Source organism: Anarhichas minor, unplaced genomic scaffold (genome assembly GCF_050575085.1).
Source record: "Anarhichas minor isolate MPS153535 unplaced genomic scaffold, ASM5057508v1 ptg000136l, whole genome shotgun sequence".
In the NCBI taxonomy this organism is placed as follows: Eukaryota; Metazoa; Chordata; class Actinopteri; order Perciformes; family Anarhichadidae; genus Anarhichas; species Anarhichas minor.
Window position 1 is genome coordinate 7,340,056 of NW_027466582.1, and position 11,125 is coordinate 7,351,180.

The 11,125-nt window shown below is 41.6% G+C and overlaps 1 protein-coding gene across 2 annotated transcripts; it reads right to left on the minus strand.

The window, feature by feature from the left end:
• Nucleotides 1–175: 175 nt before the first annotated feature.
• cmtr1 (cap methyltransferase 1) lies at nucleotides 176–10,488 on the minus strand. Of its 2 annotated transcripts, none has more exons than XM_076083767.1 (24): nucleotides 10,326–10,488; nucleotides 9,096–9,200; nucleotides 8,669–8,865; nucleotides 8,335–8,493; nucleotides 7,138–7,230; nucleotides 6,943–7,014; nucleotides 6,517–6,611; nucleotides 6,343–6,415; nucleotides 6,051–6,249; nucleotides 5,843–5,961; nucleotides 5,617–5,713; nucleotides 4,615–4,747; nucleotides 4,015–4,194; nucleotides 3,870–3,926; nucleotides 3,691–3,748; nucleotides 3,519–3,587; nucleotides 3,139–3,270; nucleotides 2,719–2,844; nucleotides 2,384–2,475; nucleotides 2,145–2,213; nucleotides 2,006–2,053; nucleotides 1,779–1,891; nucleotides 1,536–1,644; nucleotides 176–1,390 (listed from the first exon to the last, which is right to left on the minus strand). In XM_076083767.1, the coding sequence occupies exons 2-24, from the start codon at nucleotides 9,196–9,198 to the stop codon at nucleotides 1,255–1,257; spliced, it is 2,529 nt and encodes an 842-aa protein (XP_075939882.1). In that variant the 5' UTR covers nucleotides 9,199–9,200; nucleotides 10,326–10,488; the 3' UTR covers nucleotides 176–1,254. The 2 variants fall into 2 exon arrangements, with proteins under 2 accessions (XP_075939882.1, XP_075939880.1); XM_076083765.1 differs by lacking the exon at nucleotides 10,326–10,488 and adding an exon at nucleotides 10,079–10,237.
• Between the last annotated feature and the right edge of the window lie 637 nt (nucleotides 10,489–11,125).

The following is an 11,125-nucleotide window of genomic DNA, read 5'->3' on the forward strand; positions in this document are numbered from 1 at the left end:
ATAAAATAGGTCCTATATTATTATGTAATCTTGTGGCCCACATGGTGTATTTTAGTAAATAAAGTATTAATGTAATTACTAGTACCTGACATACAGAAATCCAGGGGTAGTATTCCAGTGTAGGAGAACAGTTTCATCACTCAGATTAAAGTCCAAATCCAATTTGACCAGGCAGTTGAAAGGTATTTCTGGGAAGAACATCTCCCATTTATTTACTACATTATAATTATTTACATCATAAGGATTGATAGCCAACTTTACAAGAAAAAAATAAGTACTTTGCAGTATGTAAGAAAAACACAGTCCAGATGATATGAGGCACAATCACATAGAGTAAAAACAACCTAAAACCTAGCAGGACGGACACACACACACACACACACACACAGATAATGAGTGGAGAAACAAATGCTACATCAGTAACTGATATAAACGTTGAAGCGATGCTGGGGGAAAGTCAGAACATGAATAACGTGTTTGTTGTATTTAGGCTTCAGCTACAGTTTCACAGGAGCACCGGCGAGTTGTGAGACATGGAGCAAACGCATCCTGGTCTCTGTGGAGATGAGCAGCTGTAGAGCAAAGGAAGCGAGACTGTGTTGACAGATATGGATGCATAGTTTTAAGATTTGTCACTCTATCTAGCATTGTCCAAATCGCAGATGCATCTCTGTCGTCATTGCTAACTTGATGTAGACGCACGCAGACATGCGTGGAACTGTACAGGGGACATGCACTCCAATGAAGAGATGATGGCAGCAGCTTTTTATCGCCGTATTGTTCTGAGGCGAGTCCTATTCATTACAATCCTTAGAGCCACGGAGGGCAGTGGAAAAAAAGCAGAAAGACAAAGTGGTTTATCAAAATGTCCGTCGCTTACACCGAGTCCAAATATCACCACTGGAAAGAGCAGCAAACACTTTATCCCGTGAGCTCTACAAGTCCAGTTACAACCTGGCAATAATTTCTTTAAGCGACATAATATAGAGGAACAAGAAGGCAGTGGTTATGAAACAGATTACTAATTGATATTTAAGTGGACAAAAAAAAACAGGGATTAATAAAAGCTGCACTTTTATGACAGTCCTGATCTATGTATTGGTAGCTTTATTTATTAGGCAGTATTTTATGAATCCCTCTTTTACTAAATATCAATTAATGCACTGTATGATAACCTTTTCTGAGTCTCTAAATCCTCCACGATTTAGTGCACGAGGTTGTAGCTGATGGAAGCGCTGGGGCTCTGGGAGCATTTCAGTGCTGGTAGTTCTGGTGGACGAAGGACAAAACATCGTCTTTGGACAGTTTCTCCGTGTCCATCCGTGTCTGAGAATCATGAACGATCACCCCGTCCACCCAGGCCCAGAAGAGCCGCTCGGAGTGGCAAACACTGAGGACGAAGACGAAGAACGGATACATTTCAGTCATAATATCATCAAAGCTGCTATTACATACATACTCGTATAACAGTTTAGATTCAATCGATTTAATCAGAAATGAATCAATTCAATATGTGCAGAGAAGACGCTACATACTTGAAGGGGGCGGCAGCGTTGGGTGGCATTTCATAGGTGGAGTCCTTGGTGGTCTTATTATAGAAGAACTTCATCTTAGAGTTTTTACTGTAGGCCATCGTCCACGGCTCTGAGGGATAGAGAGGGAGGAGACGGAGACATTTCTAATTGAAACGTGAGTCATTTACCTGCTTTGACATGGTTAAAACAAATTCCAAGTTGAAAGAAAATGTAAGTGCCGCTCATTTACGAACAAATACGCACCGTTGACGGTCTTAATGATGTAGAGGCCGGTGGGGAGGAAGTGTCGGTCATCTCTGCCGGTGTAGGACAGACGTGGGACTCCTCCGGAACTCTTCGTGACCTTCATCTCCAGCCTGGAAGAGGAACAGAAGAACAAACAGTAGAAAATCAAACATTAAGTAAATGATTGTTTAAAACGTGACCTGTTATTTTATAGATGATGTCACCTATTGGTTGTCTTTTCATACCTGACAAAGATTTTCTCCATTTCTTCCAACCTGTAAACCTCCTTCACTCTGTTTGGGAAAAGACAGATGTTACATTGAAGATCTCCTCCAGACATTACAAAGCAGCATTCAAAGTGGTTGAATTCATTCAAATGAACACCTGATAGGGTTCATGTCTGGTCTGCTGGGTTTGGCTACCGCCTTCACAAACTTCTCAGCCATCTGGATCCTGGACATTCAACGGGCATTATTTACTAAAACCGGTATTAAAAGTACATTGTACTGCAACACATGTCAATATATTTATAAATATCTACGTATTTATGCTTTACAGTGAGATGATTTTGCAGTAAATTAATAAAAGCTGAGGAATCAGTGATTACGGAGACGTTGTCCTACCGCTGGTTGAAGTGCTGCTCTCTTACATCAGTGCCATTCAGTATTAGTGCGTCCATTACGTGAACCGCGTTGATTCTGCGCTGAGCTTTGCCCTGAGGACCAAATAAACTGTATTTATTCATGTAAAAGCATAACCACGAGCAGCAAACAGAACTAGCTGATTCAGGTGTATTTCTAACAGGAGAGAATGATTTAAAAAAAAAAAAAAAAAAAGCACGACACACAACAAAAGTACACGTCGTCTCATGAGAACAATTATCATTTCAGAATGAAAAGAAATGGAGCCAAGCTTGAAGTTATTGGCTCACTCATTTCATCCGTTTCCCTCCTCTCACCTCGCCTTTCAGCTCTTGGACAATCTCCACACTTAGAAGTGTGTCTCTTGGCAGCTCCAGCTTGAAATTCTCCAGTTTCCTCCAGCGCAAAGGCATCTTCCCATCCCATATGTATATCTGAGACTTCTGCCAAGCCAAGGAGGAAGGGAGAGAACCAATGGAAGACATGAAAACAGCTTCAATCACAGGCTACCGTCCAAATAAATAATAAATAAAAAACATTAGGGGTGAATAGACTGAGGAAAGCGATAGAACATAGCTGGATTTTGGGTGTCTCATTACTGTGTGTGATAATGCATACAGGATAGGAGCGTCTATTTAATTCCAAATATGGAAAATCTTGAAAAAAAAGAGGATTGTGCAAGTTGTGGGCAAAGTTCAAGACCTTCATTTGGTGTGTTGTGCCGCTTACGGACTCACCCCCAGCGCTAGAAGGAAGATCTGCTCTCCACCTCCCACAATGCACCTGTGGTCCATGATGTGACGCAACTTCTCGAGTGTAGTGGAGTTGAGAGTGGTGAGCTTGTACTGGAACGAGTCCACATCTGAGTTCTGAAGTGGTAAAGCAGAAAGACAGATATGGAGAGACAGTTAACTCTTCAAGTGTTTCCCATTACTGGAATTTAAGAAGACAGAAATACACAATACATGTTTTAAAAATCACTCAAATGTACTGTTAAGGATTTTGTTTTTTTATTTTATTTTCATTTATTAACAAATGGAATTCTTTGACAGCACAGATTTGTTAGAATTGTATTATTCCCAGCAGGGTTTCTTAAACCTCAGATTTATTAACTAACCTTAATCAGTTCATAGAATTTGGACTTTGGGTCTGAGGAAGCAGGAGTGACTCTGGCCTTGTCTGGGACCTGGGAATAAACATACAGTGTATAACAACAGAGAATAAAACTGCTTCATCTAGTAAACTCTATTCTTTCTATTCAATACATGTATCACAGTTTCTCCACTCACCCCCCACAGTTTCAGACACTCCTTTCTAATGCCTGCTTGCTTCGGCTCTGAAAGGGTTCTAGGAGAAACAACCGTCACTCAGTCAGTTGCATACATAAACACCATCACTCGCGGCTCTACGCAAGTGATGCGCAATAGCGATCTATGCACATGAACAATTAAAGAAAGAGGTTACTCACGGCTCTACGACAAAGGCGTGGATCTTAGCCAAGGCCTTGATCTGGACTACACAGAGGCTGCGGCAGTGAGAGGTAATTACATTTCTTTTAGTCACTCAGTTTGCAATATTATGACTATTACTGAATGAATATTGTGTGTCTTTACCTTTCATTGGAGTTGACTATGTACTGGTAGAAGTCGGTGTCTTCCTTGATGATGCTCAGAGGCACCACCTCCGTAACGTCGCTGTCCGTGTCCTTCAGCTGGTTCAGTTTCAGGTTGATTCTGAACATGTACTCCTTGACGGCTTCTGAACCGGGCTTCAGACCACGACACACTATGTACCTGCGGGTGTGAGCGGGAAGAGTTTAACGGATGCAAGCATTTACTCTGTTCTTACGTCTAAATCCAAAATTGGATGACTTACACTAATTGAAACGCTGCACAGTCAACTTTCCTGCCTAAACCTAAAAGTGAAGAAACCAAATCCGAGCGCAAATATAAAAGTTTCTGCTACTTAAACTGATCTATTACCCGTTTCAGGCTTTGATTCATCTTTAATTGGATAACTGCTTTACAACAAAAAACGGGCCCAGATGAGATGATTTATGTCAGAGAACATGCAGATTACGCACGTTAAAAGGGTTTTTACTATCGTGTGTATATATACATACACTTAAAATACAATAGCCCGACATAAGTAACCGAATCCACACCGATCTTCTTGCACATACTGCAGGCATTCACACACAGACTCAGCCCCACCTCTCAGAGTTGGCCGGCCTGCTGGTGATGGGCTTGAAGAGACAGATCCTGTCGAAGCAGAGGTAGAGCAGGTAGACCAAACCCACGCTGAACGGAGTGAAGAGGTCAAAGGTCTTACAGACAAAGTTACCACCTTGAGGAGACAAACAGGCACAATCAACTACCAAAAGGGGAAATGTGCCACCTCTAACGTGGAAGTCCAATCAGTGTTAATGGTAATTGTAGTCGATTAAAGCAATAAATTCCTCAGTGCGTGAAATATTGACAGTTATTCCTGCATCCAGCACTGTCATTTGACAAGACAGTGACGTAGTTGGAGGCCAGGAAGAACTACAGGATATTTCAGCTTGGATTTCTAATCTGCACCTTTAGAAGTTGTTAAATTAAAAATGTCTCCACCTCTGCGTAGCCAGCAGGCGTGCTCCAGATGCCTCCAACAAATATAACTTCCCTGTTCTCTTCGCTTGCATTGCAAACTAGCTTCGTTTCCAACCGCAAAAATGGCATCCATTGGTGTGAGTGCAGAGGATGTTTTGGACGAGGATACATTTCACCGTGTTTTGGATATTATCCGTATTTATTTAATCCCGATTATACGTCCAAAGAAATGCAGCGGGGAGAGGCCGAGGCCGCGACTGCATTAGCTGTGCAAGAGGATATGGCCGGCAGGGAGCCTCCAGGCGTCAGAAGATTGCGTGCAATGCATCCTGGTACATGTAGGCACTGCCGGCACGGCTTTGCAAGGAGGAGAACTCAGCTTTCTTGGTCAGTATAGCATGCACAGAGGAATGAATTACTTCAATTGACCAATTTAACCAACAACAATGTTTGGACATCCACATAAAAGCTGGACGTGTGCACACAAATAATGAAATGAGTACCATAACATGAATATATATATCACAGTTTTTTAGGAAATTTAGAAACACCAGATGTCCAGTTTAAAATATGAGCCGTAGATGATCAGGTGACTCATCCATTCATGCACATGCACACACTTACCTGTTCTGAGTGAAGAAAGGGCCGTGAGCAACTGACAGAGCAGCAGCTGTTTGGTCAGGATCTCCTGCAGATTTTCCTGGCCTTCCACAGAAATGCCCTAACAAAGAAAGTCATCAAACCAAAAGGGATCAAATTACTTAAAAAAAAAAAAAAACTTTAGATGCGTTGATGCAGAGCAGTGGCTACAAATATATTCCACAGTTACAAACATGTGAAATAGTCTCACCCCATCTGCCATGAGGATGTGCAGCCCTCTTCTTTCTGTACTCTCCAGGACAAAGTTTCGGAAGGCCGTCATGTTTTCTGGCCGAGTGATGTCTCCATCGCCGTCCACCCCTCCCTCACCTGGGGACGCACAAAAAGGGGTCAGGCTTTCACTGAATCATTCATCCACCGAGACGTGACCAGTTTCTCTTCTCCTGCACTGGACGTACCGTAGTAAGGCTCAAACAGCTCACTCGGCGCCGCAAAGAAATCTTCCAGTTTGAAGTCACAGGGTCCTTTCAGCGTCATGCCGAACCCCTTGGCGTGCCAACGCCTCCTCCACAGTATGTACTCCGAGAAGCCCCCGGGCCCCGCGCACACGTCTCCGAAGTACAGCAGTTCCCCCTCGCGGTCCTTCGTCAGAGGTTTCTACGTAATGAAAGAGGTTTGTCTCACCATCTGTTTATAATGAACAAAAGTTCAGCGCGAGACATATCAGCCGCTAACTTTAAACCAACTCACCCCTTGTGAGTCCTTTGGGTTGGTGAACATTTGGTCGAAGCAATGGTCGATGTTGGACATTTTCATTGCTGCTCTGAATACAGAAAGAACATAAGACAGCGTGTCATGGTGTTTAAAGGGTTGACACGCGACATGGCGCTCTACAACACTGTCGTTAACCATCTAAAGACTGACCTGTTGAGGAAAATACCTCCTCTGATCGTCTCGTAAGGGTTGGAGCGTGTCCGTGCTCTCCTCATCTCCTCGCCCTCCAGGTTATCAAATATTGTCTGAACATCAAACAGACACAGCGGTTCACGCAAAACACAGACCATCGACATCCTCACTCAGCACAATGCAGTGATAGACAAGTAGAACAAAGGGGATGCCAGTAGTTTTAAAAAAGCACACAAAGATGTCATGAACGCATCTTTGTGTGTATTATGCAGATTCATGTGCAGAGAGCATATTGACCATCTTTCTGTGCCTTGAGCAGTTATTATATGTGCATCATTTAAGCAATCGAAGCATTTAACCCAACACATGTACCGTTCACACTAAATGAAGTAGCTGCATGTGTAAAATACAAAAAGGGAGTAAAATGACAATGATATAACTCACCTTGCACCGTAGTAGAGTGTGTAGAAGGTCTTCAGTGCAAAACTCTATCTCATCCTCAATCTTAAGTTTTCTCTGTAAGCAGTCAAAATAAGACTTCAAAAACAAAATGTGTACGTTTGAGGCAAAGCAGTGTGCCGGGGTGAACATCGTGTATGGGAACTTTTCTACGTGAGTGTCTTGAGTGTTTGTATTCACCCCTCCTAGTTTCATCCAGTCCCTCAGCTCAACTGCATCTGGCGTCTCTGTGGTGCATTCTGGGAACCAGTCTACCTTCTGCACGGCACTGGGCTGGACAGACCAACAGAAAAAAGAGGCAAACAAAGGAGGGGGGGGTAACAATAGAGATGAGAAACAGATACCGTAGCCAAAAATTGGTCTCAGTGTTCTCTCTACTCATTCTCAAACTCTCCCTGACTTAAAGTTTGCATTATTGAAGATTAGGTTTCTTGCTTCTAAGAGCTTTCATAAAAGAGATTTTATCTCCCAATCTAGTCGACATTTTTTATTTTTAACTGAATGCTGGCTCTCAGCCTCTGACTCAGCAACACTTATTGTTGACTATAGCTTGTTGTGTACTGCTAGGAACGTACCCGAGAACGTGGGATGACCAGCAACCATCTTTTCTAGCTTGTTCATCTGCACTGAATGCATTTTTGGAGACTTCTCAACCTTTGAATATTTAGCCATTGTTAATAGGACTCAACAACACATTCTTGCACGAACCAAAAATTGACTCCGAAAGCACAATTCTAACTTTTTATCTGAATTTTCTGAATAATTATTTGCTCTTGTAAAATATGATGAGAGTCTCTGTGTGATTTTAACTTGTATAAATGACTCGTCAGACTCTAGAGCAGTGGAATGTATGGACCGTGTTACTAGTCTAGACTTTATACAAGATGTGAAATACAGTGGACCGTCTTATAACAAAGGGTGTTCATTTGACAGGAAATAATCAACGGTTATTGTGTGAGGAATTCTTTAAATAGAGACTGAAAACGTCCCTTTATTCACTTTACTACAGCCTGTCCTAAAGCGTAGTCGCGTCGATCACCCTTTTAATATCTTTTAACATTATTTATGTGGTTGTTTTTATACAGTATATTACTTATTTGCTTTTTTTTGTGTTCTGTTCCTTGTATTCATCACACACCTACCCCTGAACTCCATCACCATTAATACCAATGTTTTTATTGTGGGTGTTAACTATTTGATGTGCTTGCTGTGTGCTTTGTTCTATGTATTCTTTTTATAGGAAAGTGCATTTGGACCATGCTGAATGGTGATTCTGCACTTATAATAAAACCGATAAGATTGATTTCATAGTTTAATTATAAATATTTCACATCATTTACAGAAAACATCACATGCTTATTATTTGCTTCTGTGTACCTCTGGTTCATCGCGCCAGTCCACATTGAGCTCCCCCTGAAAGCCCTGCAGTGTGAGACCGAGACCCCTTCTCCCTCGCTGGTTAGACGCCGCCACAATCTCTTTGCGTCCCTGGCCAAACTTCCCCAGACCTTCACCCTCACGGAAGCCCATCTTGGCCTAAATGTACAAAATGTAGGAGAGATAAAGGGAGTTAAGAAAAGACAATGGAAAACTCAGTTTGTTCTGAATACTAAATAAACTAAAAATGTCCTAATCTAAGAAGCTTATATGTACAAATCAATATACACTCTGAGTTAAATATCTAGTGTTATTTAGGGTTTCAATATATTACCATGAGTTTCTGTGACACACTGTTGTACATAGAGAAATCGGAGGAGGCCTGTGTGGGGTCAGGGTCTTGGGGGTCAGGGTCTTGGAGGTCAGGGTCTTGGGGGTCAGGGTCTTGGTCATCAAAGGATGATATGGAGGGCATGGAAAATCCTGGTCTCTGATCCTCCTGGTCACTGAGGGAATCATTTTGGCTGGAGTCTAGAAAGGAAAAGAACAGACAGACACACAGGTACAAGCCATTCAAATAGACAGCAGCAGGCAGAGACACCAACGTAAACAAACTAAATATTTTGCTGAACTGTGTTCTAAAATGAGACACAACCACAGCCTCATGGTCTCCTCTGGGATTTGACCATACTAAGGACTAAATAGTTTTTTGAGGTGGCAAATCATAGCTCTGCTGACAGAACTCGGGTTAATATATCTACCTTGTCTGGATAATTGCGACTCTTCATCTGAGCTGCTGTCATCACAAGGCCTCTTCGTCCCCTGCAGTACTGTCGAAGCTTCTTCAGCTCTTCTCTTCATCATGGCTAAAACAGAGCAGAATAGACAATAAGAATCAGATACTCTGTATGATGGATGAGGTGCATATATATATATATATATATTTAAACATGAAATGGAACAGAGCAGCAGAAGCTCACTCCATGTACACGTCAAGAAAACAACAAAGGCGGACTAAAACACAACAGCAAGTGTGACAATAACACATGTATGCAGCCAAAAGCATAGTGACAGACAGTGCCGAAGCTTAAACAATTATTCAATTAACTGATTAATGGATACCGCATGCATTTGACATTTACTAAACAAACAAATAACATTGTTTAGAGCTGTAATGTCTGCCTGGTGCACGGTTAGCGATGCATATGCACTGAGTTGCATACTTTCTTACGTATGAATGCCCATTATACAGTATTTAAGTATGTATGAAGAAATACAGGAAACACTGATCATCAGTCATGTCAACAGTGACCACCACAACAGTGGATCATGCCACCAACTGTCTGCTCTGAACTCATGTTTGGTTTAAATTGAGTAGAACTTGCTTTGTTCTTTGCTGCTGGGTTTGGAAAAAAAGGAATTTGAGGAAATCATGAGGAATCACAAGGCACGCACAATCCAAACCATGTATGTTAAGGTGTTTGGTGATATCAGATGTAACGTAGGTAAAAGCAGCACTTCCATCGAACATGTATTTTATCAACAAGTCTCGCTTGGTTATCTTGGGACGTCTAGCTCCAGTTAGCGCCTTCCGTGTACTAACATTACATTCCCAAAAAGGCGTCAACTGTGGCTAGTCCACGTTACATACAACACAAGCGATGCCTTGATCCTCCACGTTGCCAGAACTTGACAATTATAATGTTACTATCTGAGAATAAATGTCCTGCAAATACGAAGTTACCTCTGTGGTTATGTTGTAGTTAGCAGCAGTCAGCTATCAAAGTTTGTTAAAGTCGGCCCATGCCTCTCTCCAAGATGTACTATTACAGGCAAACAACACAGCTAAAGTAAACAGACTTGTCTGGTTGGTGTCAGTGTGGGTGTTCTCGGTGTTTTCTGTGAAACGAAACTGCGCAGCTGTAGCAGCTTTAGCTGTTAGCTAGCTAAATTAGCCAGCTAGTTTCTAGCAGCTCAAACGAAAAACTCACTTCTGTGGCCACACAGCAGCGACAAAACGTTAGTTCCGCATGTATGTCGAGCTTTCCCCGTTGGATTTGTATTTGCATGGAAACTTTTGTTATAAATACACGGTTTTTTGAAGTTTAAACATTAGCCCGCGTTCTGCTTTTACAGATTTCAGGGGTCCTTCCTTTTTTGATGACACGCAGTGATGACGCGCATGATGTACCGTCTGTCTAAACAAGTGCCTGTGTGTTTTTGTTGTTATTACTTTATTTGTTTTATTAATTAAATTCATTAAATACAATTTGTGACCGCCGCTTTTATTACTTTTTGTATATAATTGTATTTAATATAACATACAATGATAATTTCTTTATATTGTTGATGATTAAATGCTGAAATAAAGAGAAAATGTATATGAAAGAGAACTAACTTCATGGTTGATCTTAGTGATATGACACTGTTGCACACAAGTGACTACAAAAATGATGTTGACTACTTACATAATAACAACGCAGGGCCTCCACTGTTTGTCACAGGTTGGGACCCCAGGGGCTTCTCTAGTTGAGTAGTATTTAATCCGATTTTTTTTGCTGTTGGTTAAAAATAAGAGAAAGGGATTTCATTCGAAAATCTTTTTTTCCTGTGTAAACATTTTTATGCAGTTCCCAAAAAGTTGTAAAAGATAACCCCGCCTACTGACAGTTTAGATTGAATCTGCCTGTCATCACAGTTAAACTGACCTGGATAAGTAAGCTACCAAGTACCAAGTGAAAATGGCAACCTCACTTTTTTGTGGATGCAGAGAGTTTTGATTTTATTGTGC

Bases quoted from the DNA above. Each gene is read 5' to 3' on its own strand.
- cmtr1 (XM_076083767.1), bottom strand. From the start codon at position 9,198: ATGATGAAGAGAAGAGCTGAAGAAGCTTCGACAGTACTGCAGGGGACG. The intron at 8,866-9,095 runs GTAGATATATTA...TTTCCTTTCTAG, and splicing joins GTCGCAATTATCCAGACAAG to ACTCCAGCCAAAATGATTCC. The intron at 2,845-3,138 runs GTGAGTCCGTAA...TTGGCTTGGCAG, and splicing joins TCTTCCTTCTAGCGCTGGGG to AAGTCTCAGATATACATATG.